Raw genomic sequence first — 19,606 nt, 5'->3', positions numbered from 1 at the left:
AAAAATTTCAATAATGAAGGAGGACTGTGTATAAGTAGGATATGGCACCTATCTCTACAAAAGATCAAGAGCATTTATGAAATTATTCCGTCCTAATCTAAAGTTTTGATTACCTCATCATACATGTATAGCATTCTACGACTTTTCCGGAAGATCAATTGCAATCAATGTTGCTAGATGTGGTCTGAGTGTTATTATATTAACTTTTAACTCAGTTTTCCAAACTTATTTATCTCATCCCCCCTTCACCAACCTATAGGATCCCATGTTGTACCTGTAGCTTCTTCTATTGCCTCCACCCCCATTAATCCAAACCATCGCTCCCCAAGGTTGATATTACCCACTTGGGGGGTGAACATTGTTTGAACTTATATTCAAGAACATGGAAAGAGCAGTTGGTGGCGAGTACAAATAATAAACATAATTCGTTTACACATCACAAACGAAATCTTTTATTTTTTACATAAACTCATCGGCAAACAAGAAGCTCATGAAGCGTTGAATAAAAATACCGTATGTAAATATCATTCCACACAAATGAGAGCAGCTTTTTGTAAAGGAAAATAGCAGGAGCTTACAGCATAATAATATTCATGAATGATATTTGACATTGGTAATGAGAGCACACTTTCCTGTCCTGTGAAGCATGTAGTTACATACCCCGCTCCAAAAACTAACGAAGATTAAATGAAGATGGGTGGGGTATGAATTTATGATGTGATAATGGACATTTGACATAAAATCTTCATGTTTGTAAAGTCAACATCAACAGTTGTATATTTATCATGGCTTCACAATTCCGGAGCTTGCCTGAAGCCCTAAAATCACGTTTTGCAGGAACGAACACGAACATCAAATAGTACATTGGACACTATACGCAAACCTACTTGTTTGCTGACTGAGTCCATCAAGAACAGGAAGATCCGAATGGCGAGTTCTTGACTGCATTTTCACTAGCAGTATTTATTTTTTAAATATATTTTGGCTCCACGCAAACGTTTTCCCGAAATTTGTACATTGGTTTCTTTCTCTTTGTTGATACTGTGTGACGGTTTATTTTTCTGGTGATTGTGTCAGTGCAAACATCACAATACGCATTATTTTAACGACTTCGCAGAGAGTCGAAAGTGTGATGAATCCACTGAACGTGTTCGTACGTTTGGAGAAAGACGCGTGTTTTCTTAGTTGAGCACAATACTCTTTGGTTGCTAACACCCATTATGAACCATTTTTCATTGACGTTACAAAGAAGTGGACTGCCTGTTGCCTCTTCTCCCTAAGGAAAATGAAAAAAAATATTTGCACATTTTAAAAATAAAAAACACTTATACGTATAATTCAATAAGTATGCCATTTTTGATAAGCACCATTAATAATTTTTTCACACATGAAAATCAATAAGTGTAAATTCACTATACAGTACTGTAAAAATGAACGAGGTGATTTCTTTTCCCCAAGAAGAGCTCAAATACTTTAAAATCTCGAAATAACAATGATTGAAATAAAAATGAAGTAATTGAAGAACTTCATTGAAAGAACTTCATTTACTTTCACCAAGGCTCGAACTTCTTGTTTTTCATTGAAAACATGCTTTGCAAGCACGTAAAAACATACTGTAAGAGAAAAATATTTAATTTACGGTAATACCCCGGTAAACGAAGATGATTCGTTCCAGAATCACGTTCGTTAGCTGAAACGCGATTTCCATAGGTTTCTATGGAAAATCATTTAATTTGTTCCAGAAACGGTCAAACACTTGAATGCAAGTTTCACGAAACACTGAGAAACACTATAAAAAAATACACTGACCGAAGGTTGAGATAAATAACTTCACAATTGGATGAAGATGATTTATAGAACCACGAAATACTGAACATATCTTTTATTTTACACTATGCAGTCGAGTTCTTGAGCCATGATGGAAAAGTGTGAGATGGTGTCTATGTGATATACACCTCATTTCTCTCTCACACACACATGCAGATGGAAAACAAGTTCTTTGAATGTCCAGACTGTTCGGTTTGGTATTGAGTCTTACTGTTATGCATCGAAACCATTTAAATCTGAAGCTTCTTTTCAATGCATTTTCTCTTAACTTAAGCATTCTTTTCACATGAAATGGCTCAAAATCTTTCTGAAAGAGTAAGAGAGGTGTGCGTTTGGAAAGCGATTTTGAGGGGTTTCAAAATATATTAATTTGCTTTCGCGACAGTTACTCATTGGATAAATTTCCATTGGCACGAAAACTTATCTTACGACGAGGGTTTTTTCTGTTAGCGCATGCATTCATATCAACTAAAATGTTCGTTAGCCGAGATATCACTGTATTTTCAAAAATGTTCTATTTCATTTCTTTTCAAAACGTAATAGTCGACGCTCATTAAAACGACCCCACGTTATGGAATAGGGCTCGGATTTTTATGGCCTAAAAATCTTAAAAATAGGGGAAAAAGTGTCTTGAGGAAAAATGTCTAGTTCGATCCCTCCCGTGTGCACTCCAAACGGGTTTTCATGATGCTATTTGTATGTAGTGCCGTCTTAACGCATTGGTCCACCGGACAAGGCCCGGGGGCCTAAAGAGAAACGGGGCTCACAAAAATGAGAACTGGTTGAAATTTTTGCGAATTTTTCAGGTAGGGCTTCAGAAAAATCACTTGGCCCAGGGGGTCCTATGATGCGCTTAAGACGGCCCTGTTTGTATGTAAAGATAAATATACGTGTTCATAAGCCACAGTAGAAGGTTACGATGACCACAACTGAAGGTTTAAGATGCCACAATATACATAGATGATGTACAGTATACGGAGACTGGGGTAAAGTTCTATGAGTGAATGAATTTATAGTAGTCTGCCAGCTTGAAAGCTGCATGAAACGCCAGTTTTTTGTAAGTACGCAATCTCGTAACTAGACTGGGGAAACCGGGGCTATGCCTCAGGGCCCCGAGTTGAATGGGGACCTCAAACTAATGACTGATGACCCTACTAATGACTGTCATATATGTTTGCCTTTCGATATAACGACCACCCATTATAACGTCCGTTTCGACGGAACGATCATGGTCGGTATAAGGAGCGTCGACCGTATGAATTAATTTACAACCAACTAAAGTTTAATTATTATTTTAATTTGATATTTATTGCACTTATTACGAAGCGATATGTTTGTTACCTGGCATTCTTCAGCATGGGCGTTGTCGTTCGTGGCACACACTATTTCATTTTGAGAGGACGAATTCAAATTTTCACTGCAGTTATGTCCTGATGTAGTGTTGAGTTTCATCTCGTGTAAATGCAGCTCTGAAAATAAATTTGAGAATATTAAAAAAAAAAAAGAACAAATTTATGAGTATATATGTTACGGTAAATGGGATAAATTCGGTTATTATGTATAATCGCGGCCATTTTGGTCAATATTAACCGATAAAAATCGGGCGATCATGCATATAATAACAGATTTATCACATTTACTGTAATATACATGTATTATTTACACAGAGATAAGCTGTATTATGAGTGCTGCATAACAGGAAGTACAGTATATGGTATCGATTGTTTCACCTTAATCATGAATTCAAGCTATATAGGGAACTCATATTTTTTATTTTCAAAAAAATCAAATTAGGGATAAAGAAAGAGTAATTGCTTACTTGTTGTACTCCACCAAAGAGTGATACAAAGTACGTCTCTAGATGTGGTATAATCATGTGTAGGCAAACAAGCTGGTCTTACATAATCAGAGCCATTGATGGGAGTTTCAAGCCTTAATAAAGTAATTGCTCCACCACCGATCGGGGACCTCACCATTCCAGTAATGCGTGATTCCTGATCAAACGGCGATCTAGACGAAAGTCTTACCACTCCTATATGAGCTGTCCAGAGAGAATTAGAATTTCTGCAAGAAAATGTTATTGGAATTTTCAATTTTTTGTGGGAAACATTTTATGTTTATTGTTATATGTACTACAAAAATATGAAAAACACTTTGACATTTTTTGTGAGTGTCTTGATAATTTGAACATCATGCTTATTACAATATAGGTTGTCCGAGAAAGATATTTATTATTCTAAAAATTAATAATAAAAATACGAAAAAGTGAAATGAAATGCAGTTTGCGACAAAAGAATGAAGAAATCTAACAGTTTTTTAGTATCAATTGCCTGAGGTAGACGGCGCTAGTGGCTCGGCAGCTGTAATAAGAAACGAAAATGGCGACCGCGCAAGTGAAAGCGCAATGTACTTGTATATGGAAACGAGATCACCAAAAACCGTGCAAAGAAAGTTTCGCCTGATGTGCTATAGAAATTCACCAAGTGTGCCTTCGATTTATGCATGGATGCAGAAGTTTAAAGACACAGGAAATACTGAGCATGTGAATTTCTCGATTTCTCACCAAGTGTTAATTACAGAAGAAAAAGAGCGTCGTGTAAAAGACCACACCAAACATTACATTTGGGGCTGCCTCGTTCATGTTCGACTGAAATGCGTCTCTGATTCGCTCGACACTTTCTTCTGATGTCGATGGTGGGCCCTAATTTTTCACATGCTCAACATTTCTGGTGTCTTTAAACTTTTGCATCAATGCATAAATTGAAGGCATACTTGGAGGGTTTTAATGGTTCATCAGACGAACCTATACCGGGTGTTTCACAAACAGCATCCGGAAATGAAAGTAAAATATGATAAAAAGGGAATTTTTTGTTGTTGTTTTAACTGTGATGGATTCATTCTATGGTAAAATTTAGGATTTATTACGCCGAAAAAAGAATAATCCCGTAATATTTGATGATTATCGATGATTAAAATTCTTGATATTTTCCACTGTTCCTTAACCCTTTAATTGGCAAACATTGAAATATCCAGAGGAGAAAAATTTTGAAGAGTTATATTAAGCATATGACGCGTACCCTGAATACTATTACATAACAAAAAAATATTGTCAATATTAATGGGATGTTGCTCTTTAGGTAACAACACACTGTAATTATATGAGTTATGTAGATTTTGAATAGTTTAAAAATGTCATTTATTGTATTTGTCCACTCACTTTTCTATCATTGTTGAAGTATGCACAGCAATATGTCTCCCTCACGCATTGTATTTCTCTTCAAAATCGTTCTTGCTTGGCTTGTCAAGAAATAGACATTTGAGCACTTCTGCTAGTAACTATAGAAACTTCATGGACGTCTCACAAGTAAAAATCGAATGTTTAGGTGTTGCTAAGAAGCATCAATGCCGAAATGAGCTCAAAATGTAAAATGCGATTAAAAATTTTATTAAATTTTATTTTAATTGGTATTTTTTGATTGAGTGCCGCGTAAAAATGTAAGCTTTCATATTCACCCTAATAATAATTTTATATATCGCTTGATTTTTCCTTCTCTTTTTCTTTGATGATTATTTTTCATAATTTACCTCAATTTTAGAAAACTAGAATTTCTATTTCTTTCGGACACTCTTCGTAAAACCCCCGTAGTATACAACACATACCTATAGTGTGTGTGTGTGTATATATATATATATATATATATATATATATATATATATATATATATATATATATATATATATATATATATATATATATATATATATATATATATATATATATATATATATATATATATATATATATATATATATATATATATATATATTCTTATACAGTTTAAAAATTCATAAAAATAGAAGGAATTAATACGTATATTTGAATGCGGTTTGCGAAAAATATATTCTCACGAAGAGGGATCTTTTTGTGCAGAACAATAGAAATTTAGTTAAAATTTTTGTTTATAGAGGACGGGAACGATAGCAAATCACTGGAAATATGCAAATCAAAGTCCTATACAATGCAGTGTGTACGATTTCTGAATTTTCCTGTTATTGGCGTTTGTATAAGGTTTTCATTGGTCAATAGAGCAGTATTGGTGAAATATTTTCTCAGCCAGTAATTGCCAGCTGAAGCCGTACAAACGATTCGGACGTAGAAGAGATTGAAGAAATGTTCGGGTCCAGAATTCTGCGCGATGTGCTTTCATGCAGTGCCGCCTTAACGCATGGGCCCACCCAGGTACGACCTAGGTGAGTTGGTTTTCTGTGGTTCCCAACTTCAAGGCGCGAATGCGAGCCGATCTCCCCTTTAAAGAGTCTCGCCACAGAGCAACAGAGCTACAAACAGTACAAATGTAATTCAATCATAACACATCACTCGTTTCACTTCTGAAATATAGGTGGCAGCACTGAAAAATCAAACAACACTACATACGCATTCAGACTCTTAGGTGCAAACTCAGTTACACTTGCGGCACAACTCACTAGGTAGTAATTCAGTCATAGATGGTGATAGACCTGAGTTGTGCTCGGTTTGAAAGAAAGAAAGGTACGGCCTATAGGGGCCTCAAGAGAATAAATGCCTCACAAATATGAGATGTAGTTGAATTTTCGAGGAATATTTATGTAAATTTGCCTGGTTGGCATAGGCGGTGATAGACTTGAAAGTCTGGGGTGGGGGGCGCGCATGATGATGATGATGATGATGATGTCAATTTATATATACGCAAATAAATCAGATCAATCGGCTTCACCTTTGATGCTGGGCCTCCCCCCCCCCGTATCTCCGCCCATGCTAGTAGGGCCTCATAAAATCACTTGGCCCGGGGCTCACGTGTTCTTAAGACGGCCCTGCTCTATCGACAAAAATTTACACTTCTGTATAGAGATAGTCACCTTTCATGAGAATAACGTTCTCGCAAAGTGCATTCAAATAACAATTCCTTTAATTTTTATGAATTTTTAAACTAGCTATTTACGAATTTATGGGACATCCATGTGTATATTTTTTAAAAGTCAAGGATGAGGAATGGCCGTCATTTCAACTTTTTCCGGGGGGCAAAGAACATGTATTCAATTATATTTATAATTATATATACGGGGTGATTATAAAAAAACTATCCCGACATATGGGCCCCTAACTATCATACCATTCACAGAAACTGAATGAAATTTTGGCATAAGGTATTTTGAGGTATGCGCTCAAGAATGATATGGAAAACAACAGTGTCACTCTAACAGTTACGGTTATAGTGAGAAAATTTCGGAAATATCAAATGGCAACACCAAGTTTTTTGTATTGGAATGCGACCTCCATACTGAAAAACACTAAATAGCGTTGGAATGTAGCACGAAAATCCCCGGAGCTAGGCAAGGAAAAAGTAAAAAGGACTTTGCCGTGAGCATTAATGTTCGTTTCATTCGTCACACCGTTTCTTCGGCTGAGATCCCAGCCTGATTAGTCCTCCACAAGGTCATGTGGAAAATTTGTGAAACACAATAAAATGCTTTATTTTATGCTGCTTCTCTGTCCTTATTGGTTGTCCTCACTTTTAGCCTATCTACAGCCGGTGATTTTCATGCTACAGTTGCCGTTCGAACGCTATTTAGGGTTTTTCACAATGGAGATCACATTCCAATACAAAAAACTTGGTGTTGCCATTTGATATTTTCGAAATTTTCTCACTGTAACCGTAACTGTTAGAGTGACACTGTTGTTTTCCATATCATTCTTGAGCGCATACATCAAAATACCTTATGCCAAAATTTCATTCAGTTTCTGTGAATGGTATGATAGTTAGGGGCCCATATGTCGGGATAGTTTTTTTTATAATCACCCTGTATATAAAATTTTCAGTGTATTTTCAAAAGTCAGCCAAATGACGGGCCTGGGATGAGGGTTTTTCCGATTGCCAATGATCACCTTTGCTAATGCTGGGCAATCGATCGCCTCCATATAGATAAAATTTATTTCTTGCTATGACGTTTTTTTATCCGAGAATATGGTATTAATATCTCTGACTCTGCATCAGAGAATAAACTGTTATATTTTCAATCAGTGTTAATGATTTTTCTTGCGACATTGAAATTTCAAAGCTATGGACACCTCATCCGTGGGAAACACTTTTCGATGACAGTCAGCGGCTCTCATTGTTAGGAGTGCATTTTGCCCTCCCCTAACGGACAACTTCTGTAAACCTCCTATGAACGGACACATTTCTAATCACCCGGTCCCGTGGAATAGAGCTTTAATGTACTTCACTCGCCGTTAGCGGATGCACTCGATAGCGGACAGTAAAATCAGGCAAACTCTAATTTTTTTCGAACTCAAATTTATTAATTTTTTCTCATATTATACCGGGTATTTATCATATTCAACTAAGATTATGTTTAATCCCAAGCTCGTATTGACAAATATGATAAATCGTCAATTAATTACTTAATTAACTGAACATTACTATGGTCCAGGATGGTGAATTCAAATGGTAATGTTGGTTTTGTTTGTTGATACGTGTGAAGATTGTAAGAATTTACGAGGCTGATAATATTGTTATATGAATGTTTTTATCTCCTTCACACTTATTTTAATTTTATTTAATTTTTAATCCAAAAAATATATGCATCACACGTATCATGTACGAGCAAAAATAATTAATAAATTTGATATAAATTTTCCATATTTATCACTTTCCGAGTTTATTTGGAAATTATGCATAATGGTGAGTAAAAGTGATAAATGTAGTGAAATTTAAACAAACTTTTTTTGTAGGGACGATTGGTGATTATGCATAACCACCGGTGTATCACCTTTGCTGTAACAAAAACATTTTAACATTAAAATGTATAGCAACCAATTGCGACCGAAGCCAAACATCGTATAAATGCGAAAGTCGTATAAGCGAGGTTCCGCTGTATATACATAATACCTACACATTAGCGGACTCTACTGTATTATATCGATGGCCTGTCCTTATACATGGCTCTAATCTTTGATGGTCATTCAATTTTTTTTCTTGATGTGATCTAGACCTCATTTGTTAGCATACGCTCACTGTCGTCGAATTCATTTGACGATCTAAATAACTGTGAAAATATTTTTATTATTTAAAAATTCCTAACACTTTTAAAACGGCTGAAGATTTCTTTTGTACCGAAATTTTTACCTGCTTCGAAGCGCCCTTTTTTCCCGGACATTGACTCATTTTATAGAAAAATATGCAGACATTTTTTTTTTATATGGATAAACGCAAACGTTCACGTATATCAAATGGTGCTACGGAAACCTGTGAAAAAGTTTTTTATATCTTCTTTTTCCTTCTCTCGATTTCCATAGTAGTTGAAATCAAAAATCGGAACTTTGACGCAGATTTCGTATGATGCTTCAAAGAAATACTCAATACCAAATTTATATCTATTTTTTCCAAGGTTAAATTTTTTCTCTTGATTTGCAAGGTGGATATAAATATTTATATTTGATATATTTAATATATAACTAAATACTGTATTTTCTGTTCGAAAGGGAAACCAAGAAAGAATGTTGATGTCGTAAGAATTGTGTTTCGCGTGTACGAAATTCAATAATACAGTAGAAACATATAAAAGTATATATACAGGGTGGATACTATCGACTGTCCAATAATTATACATGCGATTTCTTGTGAAAAACTAATATAGAAAAGTGTTTTCAGTTGTTTTTTTTTGATTTACCAGTAGTTATGCAGTTATAACGCTTTAGAAATTGATCAGTTGATTACGTCACTTCATAATCCTGCTAAATTCACCGAACTTACACCAAACGTTTTCCTTGAGGCGTTTTTGAAGCTAAAAACAATGGTATTAACATTCAAAGAAATCGCGAAAGCTAAAGATATGCAAACCAGTTTTTTTCCCTTTCAGTCTTCAAACCTTTACGCGGTTATTATACCTAAGGCCGGGATTACACGATAAAAGTTTGATAAAAAATCTTTTATAAAACTTGAAAAATTCAATGAATAGGCGCATCGGTTGCATTCGAGCAAATGCAACCGGTGATCTTATTGGTTGAATTTTTCACGTTTTATCAAAAAACGTTTACAAAACTTTCATAGCGTAACCTCGGCCTTAGGCCGGGATTACACTATAAAAGTGTAATATATATATATATATATATATATAACGATTCACCGGGGGCTACCCATTTTTACGTTTTACTGTTTTTTTTCCATCTTCTAGATGTTTGGCTATGTAGCAACATATTTTACGAAGATGAAAAATATTTATTCTTATAGCTCTATGCTAAACTTCTCATATATAGTAATGCATAAAAAATCCTTCGAGAATCAATGCAGAAAAAAATAATATTTTTGACATAAATGCTATTTAATTTGAGAAAAACAAAATCAAATTTATAAAAGAAATCGTTCCCTTGAAAGCAGTGTTGACTTCAAGCTTTCGCAGCTTCTTGTAGCGTTTGAGCAGTCCAATATCCATCATCAGAAGTGAAAAAAAATACGATTTTATGCATATCTATAGCAAGGATGCTCAATCTTTAGGAGAAAGCGGGACACTTTATTGGTTTGAAAACGTGTCACGGACTACTTAAGGGATCTGTAAATATGCTGCGGGTAACTTCTGTGAACTGGAAATGAGCCGCGGGTAACTTGAGTCAGTTGCAAATGTGCTGAGGGTCACTTGAGTGCTCTGTAAATATGCCGCGGATACTGTAATATGCCCTAGAATGGTACCTATACGTCGGAGACGTAGTTTTGTATAGATATAACAAGCAAAGATGTTTTTAGGTTCCATTCTAGGGTTTAGCGAACTGAAAACGTGCCGCGGGTCACTTAAGTGAACTGGAAATGTGCCGCGGGTAACGTGAGTCTTCTGCAAATATGCCGAGGTTCACTTGAGTGCTCTGAAATCGGGTAGCGGGTCACTTGAGTGATCTGGAAATGTGTCGCAGGCCACTTAAGTGATCCGTAAGTGTGTCGCTTAGTTCATATTTAAAAAATTTAGCTTCGGGTCGGGTTAGTGGCATATCCATTGATGTTATAAGCAAGGCTCGTTAACATTATTCTCTATGGGGATCAGCCAACACTGCAAATTATCGACGTTTTTACCGACGTGTGGTTACGAGTTTGACTGTAGTTTTGGCAGTGTTACAATAATTAGGTGATTCTACTAGAAAAAAAATACAAAATACTTTAAATGCAGTACATAGTTTAAAAAAAAACAGCCAGGAAATTCAAAATCATAAACTTAAAATTAAGAACTTAAACTTAAAATTACTTTTCGAAGCAAGAGGATGAAGCTAAAACCCAATCGTCCGAGATCAGAGTAGCATCACATTTATGTTGTCCATCTTTAAATAGCGCGACGTGCCACGGCCATTGTCCATGTTGTGCAGCTGCTCGATCCCGAGGAGGACGACGAGAATAGATTCTTGTGATCCGCGATGTATGAGCTGGTCTTATACCACAAGCTGGAAAATAAAAGTTAATCAAAGTTCATTAAATCAATCATCAGTATATTTACACTGCCCATCATTAGATCATAATACAGGGTGGGCAAAAAGTCCGTAGAAACTTTAAAAATTCATAAAAACCGGAAAAATAACCGAAATAAAAACTTTGAAGGGTTAGCATCGCTAGGTCACGGGTATTTTTTTTTAACAGGAAAAAAACTAAAAAAAAAGCCGATAGGTGGCGCTGACGTACACAAGTCAAAGAAAAGATACGCAAATAACGAACAGAATGCCTCCAAATCGTTTACCACAGCAGTATGTGTTCCACCTGACCACCACATAACACATTGTAGGCGAGTCGCAAATCCAGCACCGGCAGAGTGCAGCAGGTCCGGATGTATACATGACACCTCTCGGTGAATCGCATCTTTCAGTTCCGACAAATTGGATGGACCGGATCGATACACCCGAGATTTCAAATATCCCCATAACCAGAAGTCTACCAGTGTCAAATCTAAAGACCGAGGAGGCCATGGAAACCTGCAACGCCTACTAATGATTTTGCCTCCCCCGAACGTCTGTATCAGGAATGACTTGACCGGAGTAGCAGTGTGACTAGTTGCTCCATCTTGCATAAACGTGATGGTAGGAAGCGCATCTCTTTCACGCAAACATGGCACGATCTTCTCGAGAAACGTTAAATAACGCTGCTCATTCACCGTAGTCGATTCCACCCATTTATTGGGCACTGCGTTTCAAAGAAGGGTCTTATGATGAACGAACCTCTGAATCCACACCACACTACTACTTCACCAAACACCAGCTCTGGCCATATCGCAATATTGCAATTTACTGCCATTAGTGAGATGGGTTGGAAGTGAAAGCGCTGTCTATCGGTGGTCGCCTCGAATTCGTTAGGGAAAATATCTTATCTATATCCTCCCTTGGGTTCGAACCCGGGACCCTGACAAGAACCTTCACGATGGCAGACGAGCATCTTACCACCATGCCACTCGGGCTATCCACACCACACTGTCACTTTTGGGGAATGCAATGTTTCTGCGTGTACTCACGTGGATTAGACGTCGCCCAGATGCGACAGTTATGGGCATTGACGTCGCCATGAAGCGAAAAATGAGCTTCATCTGTCCACAAGATGTTAAAGACCCAGGTGGGATTCTGTTCGATTTTGGAGAAATCCCACCTTGCAAATGCTTCCCTCTGTATGGTATCCGCTGGTAAAAGTTCATGGCACGACTGTAATCTGTATGGGTACAGATTAAGGATTGCATGAAAAATACTGCGTACCGAGGATGGTGGTAAGTTCAAGCGCCTGGGCAGCTTCACGAGCACTGCTGGTCCCTGCAGCTGATACGGACGCTAACGCTTCCATTTCGGCTGCAACACGCGGCGAACGTGCCTTCCTTAAACATGGTCGTCCGGCCGCACTGTATTTTCACTCTCAAAATATTTCAAATACAAATACAAGGCTACAACAGGGAAAAAGCCCAACGAGGTGGCTGAGAAAAAAATGCCCGTAAAAAATATGGATGTCATATATTTCTAAACTACAGCAACACAATTAAAAACACAATTATAAAAACTAAAACTATATATGGTAAAAACTCAATGGTAGCATTATATCTTTTACAGATGACACAGTTTTATATGTTGAAGATACAGAAATATAGATAGTTTGGTTAAAGAACAGAGAAGGATCTAACAAAAATAAATCACTGGCTAATTAAACATAAATTAAAAATAAATACACAAAAAACTAAATTTATGTGCACAAAAACAAGAAATTTAAATGACAGTACAGAAATCCACTTAAAATTACACACTCACTGCCAATCTCAAACTATATCAGAATGTAATTGTGAAGAAATAGGTAGAGTATTTAATTATGAATACTTAGGAATAGTTATATACAAGATAACCTAAAATGGAACATACATAGGAAAAAATGATAAAAAAACCCAGAATGTACTCAGAAGTCTTTTATAAACTTAAATACATAGTTGATAATAACTTCTTGAAAGATATCTTCTATGTGTGTGTGTGTGTGCATGGGTCTATTCAAATATAAATTATAGAATGTATGTCTGGGGAGGAGCGTATTACAAAAACATACGCAACTTAGACAATCCATATAATAAATTAAGAGACCTAATAAATGTTCCTATAAATAATAAAAGAATACAGTGCCACATATTGACACTGAGACAGAATTACATGTATAGAATTTATAAATTTATCATCAAAACGGGAATGGTTAGTAAAAAATGAAAATAGAACATCATATATATAGGTATAGAAATATTTATCAAGTGCCTAAAAGTAAAAAAACATCACTTCAAAAAAGTTTTTGTTTTACACCGCACCAAAAATAATGAACTTCATCTACTCTAGTAATTACACAAATATAGTAATAAAAATACAGATTGCAATATCTTTTTAATATGATCAAAAACACAGATATTAATGTATCACTTTGAAATAAATTATTGCACCAATTTATATATATACATACAGGGGTTGGACAAAATAATATCAACACCTGTGAAAAAAACAACACTCGAGGGAACCTGTATTATACTCCCGCCCTCTAGTGCGGAAGAGTGCCACCTAGCGGGCGAGAATGTGCACATATCAATCTAGTCGTAGCAGTGATAGCGTTCGGGTGCGATATTTATTGGGGCGTTAAAACTTCGTTATGGCTGACTTCACAGATTTCGAAAGAGGCCCGTTTTGCCGGGGCCACAGTAACGAAAACGGCCACCCTTGTTGGTGTCGGGAGAAGTACTGTGTCGATGGTAATGACAGCCAACATCCAGCCACATAGCAAACAGGGAAAGACATCATCTGCCAAGCATAACAGTGGCCGAAAGTCGAAGATGACTGATAGAGACAGAAGGGTTTTGAAGCGGATTGTGGCCAGAAAGCACAAGACAACAGCATCCCAGATAATATCTGAGATGAACACACATCTACAGGAAGGTGTATCGACAAAAACTATCCGCCGTGAACTGCATGCCGCAAACATACACGGTAGAGCGACTATTCCAAAATCATTGGTGACACCATGCAATGCCTTGAAACGACGAACATGGTGTCACCAACACAAGAATTGGACACAACAACAATGGGAGAATGGCATCTGGTCAGACGAATCGTCGTTCACATTATTCCAGACTAACGGACGTGTTTACGTTTGGAGAACGACAGCACAAGCTTATGACGTTGATTGTCTCCTTCCTACTGTTAAGCATGGAGGGGGATCAGTGATGCTGTGGGCGCGATGTCTCACCGTGGTCTCGGCCCACTTGTTGTCCTGGATGGGCGGGCTGATGCAGTGGTTTATGTCAGTATTCTGGCCGACCACCTTCATCCAATGGTGCAATATTTGTTCCCCGATTCTCGACCTGTGTTCCAAGAAGATAATTCGCCCGTTCACACTGCTGGAATTGTCGGAGACTGACTTGTGAACACCATGATGAACTGCAACACCTCGTGTGGCCCGCTCGGTCCCCTTATCTTAATATAATCGAACCTTTGTGGGGTATTTTGCAGGCCAAAATGTGCAGCAGGTTCCACCTCCAAAGACACGTTCTGAATTAGTGGCTTTTTTGCAGGAGGAGTGGCTACATATCCCTGTGACTGTTGCGCATGACTTTTACTTGTCCATCCCACGACGGATACAAGCTGTAATTAATGAAAAAGGAGGGCCAACAGCCTATTAATAAAGATTTTGTCTCATTTCACAGGTGTACATATTATTCTGTCCAACCCCTGTATATATATATACTAAAATGCATCTAATGAAGAAAAGAAATGTTGCTGAAGAAGAGAAAATCATATAATAAAAATCATATATAGGCCTGTTGGAAGAACCATACAGTCCCTTGGGGCTACATAGTGCATGTAATATATGTGTGTGTTTTGTGTCGTTGTCTTTGTGTAACTTATGTTTGTATTTGCAAATTATATTATATATTTGTATTTGTATATTGTATATTTGTATCTTGTAATTTGTTGTTTGTTCGTTTAAATTTTTAAATAAATATATACATGATAAAATATTGTGCATAATGCCCATAAAAAGTATTTAGGGGCCATTCAAGTATTACGTAAGCAGATTTTCAGCCATTTTTGACCCCCTCCCTCCCTCCCTTGTCAGCAAAACACTGACCCCTCTCCCCCCTTGTCAGCAAAATTTCGTCAGCAGCTTAGAATATTTCATATCTTTAAAAAGGGGTGGTTGATGACGTAAGCAACCTTCAAACACCCCTCCCCCCCTTGTCATCAAAAGTCAGCAAATCCGAAACCCCCTTCCACCTTCGATGCTGACGTAATACTTGAATGCCCTCTTATGGTTGTCTTATTTTAAGTATGGATAGCTTCTCGATTTATCCCAACATGATCGTATTTATTTTTAAACGTGCCACTTGTGTTAGAATTTACTACCCCGGCGGGGGGGGGGGGGGTAAGCTATTCCATGGTACTGAGTGACTCTTGAACATACAGGGTGTTTCAAAAAGAATCATCCGATTATTAAAATCATAACTATTCAGCTTTTAATCCGTCTTGATCGAATAATATATAGGTAGAAAGAGGGAAATCTTGAGTTTCACGCAGTTGCCGACAGGTAGCGCTAACGCTCTTCCTTCGACCACCACTCTTCAGTGTTTGTCAAGATGGCGACTGCACAACAGAAATCGTTTTGTGTACTAAGCTTCGCGAAGTGTGAGTCCGTAACAACTGTTCATAGTGATTTCCGTCGACAATACCCTGGTGTTGAGCTTCCTACCTCTCAGAACATTAGGCGATGGTATAAACAATTTCGAGACACGGGTTGTCTGTGTTAAGGGAAATCCCCTGGCCGTCCCCGCATGTCAGACGAAAATGTGGAGCACATCAGACAGAGTTTCGCACGTTGTCCACAGAAATCCACTCGCAGTGGATGCAAACATGCTCGCAAAAGTTTGGGACGAATTTGATTATCGTATAGACATATGCCGTGCATCCCAAGGTGGACATATTGAGCACCTTTAATTTATTTGGTGTGTAAAAGAACTTTATAATTATCCATGTAATATAAAATTAATCTTAAGTGTCTGAGTTTAATATTTTTCGTAATATACGCATTTCAAATCGGGTGATTCTTTTTGAAACACCCTGTATTTTGAGAATTTTTAAATCAGAACCATACCTCTACGACGAACGGTTGATAAGATAAAGGCCAAATTAATGGACTTACTGGACACCCTGTACGTAGAACAAGAAAACAAATTGTTATTTACTCACCCGTGGCACCGCATTTGACGTATACGATATTTTGACTGTAGCATGTCACTTGAGCGAATCTGAAATATGAAACCGAGATTGTATATTTGTATGTGCGTAAAGACACTTTTGTGTATGTTGAACTATAAATAACTATTTTGATTACAGTACGTGGGGACAAATGCACACATCTTGTCATGAGGTTATTTTCTGTTTTAGTTGTTCTAAAATGCATAACTCAATAGAAATAACCGATAAATGAAATGATCGATAGAAAAGAAAGCTAATATTTTTACGATATGCTAGAAGCTAGTGGATCCAATAGCTGGACATGGTCGAATGTTCTTCCGCTGTTGTCACGTCTCATTTCTACGTTTTCCGTTACCCTAAGAAAAATGATTGATAAATAGTAAATAAATAATGAGATACACAAACGTAGAGAAAATAAAAGTTTTTAATATTTACATATCGCCCATTGGGGAAGATATTTTCATCTGAAAATATAGAGAGTATTATGATTTGTTTTTATTTATTTTATCTTATTTTTTGAGGAAACATTCAATCATTTACATGACCATAAAATAGTTATACTTAAATATGAATATAAATACAGGGGTGCTAATGCGGTCTTTATCTCATTAACCGTCCGTAGTAGAGGTATGATTCCAATTTAAGAAATGCTGAAAAGGCGTTCGAACTTGTACCAGTTTCGAGAGTGAAAATACAGTGTGTCACAAAATAAAAAAAATTTAAATTTTTATACGGTCCCTTTGTCCTCTAATTTACAATTAGAAAGTTGTTGCCCGGTCTCTCCTGAAGTCAATAAAAAAATTCCATGTTTCTAAGTGCAATATTCGCTAACATATTTGAATTCAAAAATCAAAGAAAAGTTATGAAAGAACAGCAAAAACTAACGGACAAAGCTCCTTTCCATACTTTTCTCCGATTTTTGAATTTGAATATCTCAGCAAATATTGCACTTTGAAACTTGCATTTTTTTATTGACTTCAGGAGAGACCGGGCAACAACTTTCTAATTGGAAGTTAGAGGACAAGGAGACCGTACAAAAATTTAGATTTTTCATTTTGTTACACACCGTATACCGGTGCAGGGAAATTTTTGAACGCCTTTTGAGCATTTTTTAAATTGAAACTATACCTCTACGACGGACGGTTGATGAGCTAAAGGCTCCATTAGCACTTACGGAACACCCTGTATACTAAAAAATAAATAAATAAATAAATAATTTCTCACTCAAAATTGAGAGTTGAACATGTAGAAACAGCCAAACTTTGAAGTATAATATCACGACGCATTGCAGGTAGACTGTTGTTTAAATTATCGGAACAAACTCTTGACGTCTCTCCGGAATCGGCGAAAACTAAGAAACCGTCTTTAGTGTAGCTGTATAAAGTTTCTTGCATGGTCCAATTAGTTGGGCTTATTGTCACTTTAAAGAAAAATAAGAAAAGAAAGCTAAATTTATCAGGTACAAGAATTGAGCTTCATTAAGTTGATAATGAATTCCAAAATCAGCTGCAGCAGAAAGTCTTTCCCCTACTAAAGAAGAAGATTTTCGATGAAATACAGTAGTTACTTGGAGAGTATAAGAGCGGTGTTTCCCAACCCTTTTTTTCCGACATGTCCCACATAAGCGTCTTGTAAAATCCTGATGCCCTCCCCCTATAAAAAATACACGGGGGGGGGGGGGAGAATATATGGCCCAAAATGATCGAAAATATAAAAAAAATATAAAAAAAAGTTAAAATATTGGAAAAATTCTTTAAATGCTGTTTCAATCGATTTCTGTGAATTTGAAACTCTTTTTGAAAGTAAAAAACTCGAAATTTCTTTAAAGAGATTCTCTTCTGAAATCTTAGATTAGCCTGCTTGCTCCACACCCTCCCACTCCCAGAATCCACGTGGAAAAAGTCCAAAACCTGGAAAGCCCTATAACTTGATGAGCAAAGCTCCTATAACCTGGTCTCTAAAGCATGACCACGTTTTCAACCTTTAAGACAGTTCGGGCCAAAAAAAAAAAACCAAAAAAAATTCAATGAATCACAACGGCCAATAAGTCATGTTGTGGTATCTTGATTCTCGTAGTAGCGTTTTAATGGGTAAACCCAAAACATGTAAACCCCTACATTTAACATAAGAATTTTATTTATTCTGAGGTCATATTTTTTAAAATATGAATTTTTATTAATTTTCAAATTATTTTCTCACTAAATATGAATTTTTAATTAATTCTGAGAAATTTTTTTCATCAAATATGAGTTTACATAAATCGTGACTGTTCCCTTAAAAAATCAAATTGTTCTCCCCCCCTTAAAAATCATATCGCCATCCCCTGTGGGACGTTTTCCCACGTTTTGAACCACGGGTGTAGAGGTATAACCAAATGACAAACTCACAAATGGCATAATACCTGACAAAAAACAGCGTATTTCTAAGATGTGAAAGTTTTTTACACAATAAAAAGTGATCAAAACCTTCTAAATATTTTTTCTTCCTCCCTCTTACTCACTCCATTTTACGAGACAGCATTAAAACGTTTTCCTATCATATCATGGCTGCGGCATGGGAGAAAAGGTATGATTGCACAAAATTTTCAATATATAAGATCTGGCTACCGTTCATGGGCCACAAGCTGTTGTAATTATCGTGTTGTGCGGATTGATACTTTTTTTAAAGCCCCTTTGACGTAGGACCATCTTAATGCAGGCTGTCACTTGGCCACTGCCTCTTGGTGCATGAGGGTCGTAGATGATCTTGCATAGCAAGTAACATAAATTGTGTCCAACTTGTAGGATCTCAGTGCATTGATAGGCCAAAGCCCCTCAATGATGCTGAAACATGGCTTTGTTTTCGTGGGCCGAGTTGAACCCACTTTGCGGGCCAGAATTAGTGTACTTCGCTATGGGGGGAGGGGGTTGATAAACTCGAGATGTGAAATTTTTCCTCAAAAACTGACCCGTGTATAAGCCGACCCTCCCACTATATGAAATATTTTTTTGAATAAAAAATCTCGGCCTATACACGAGTATA

At 36.7% G+C, this 19,606-nt stretch overlaps 1 protein-coding gene across 4 annotated transcripts in view; it reads right to left on the bottom strand.

Annotated features, from left to right (window-relative positions):
* Positions 1-428: 428 nt before the first annotated feature.
* LOC149085381 (atrial natriuretic peptide-converting enzyme-like) overlaps positions 429-19,606 on the bottom strand; it is a 261,184-nt gene continuing 242,006 nt past the window's right edge. For all 4 annotated transcript variants that reach the window (XM_089233369.1, XM_089233370.1, XM_089233372.1 and 1 more), the window contains 7 exons: positions 17,810-18,005; positions 16,852-16,941; positions 16,577-16,635; positions 11,095-11,287; positions 3,647-3,891; positions 3,169-3,296; positions 429-1,276 (listed from right to left, as the gene is read on the bottom strand). In XM_089233369.1, the coding sequence (XP_089089495.1) occupies positions 1,103-1,276; positions 3,169-3,296; positions 3,647-3,891; positions 11,095-11,287; positions 16,577-16,635; positions 16,852-16,941; positions 17,810-18,005 (1,085 nt within the window). In that variant the 3' untranslated portion in view covers positions 429-1,102. The remainder of the gene's footprint in view (positions 1,277-3,168; positions 3,297-3,646; positions 3,892-11,094; positions 11,288-16,576; positions 16,636-16,851; positions 16,942-17,809; positions 18,006-19,606) is intronic.

Source organism: Pholcus phalangioides, unplaced genomic scaffold (assembly GCF_987345545.1).
Source record: "Pholcus phalangioides strain wild (caught in Gottingen) unplaced genomic scaffold, Ppha-v1.0 ptg000007l_1, whole genome shotgun sequence".
NCBI lineage: Eukaryota > Metazoa > Arthropoda > Arachnida > Araneae > Pholcidae > Pholcus > Pholcus phalangioides.
The sequence above is the reverse complement of the archived record's forward strand: the minus strand, read 5'-3'. Positions and strand labels throughout refer to the sequence as shown.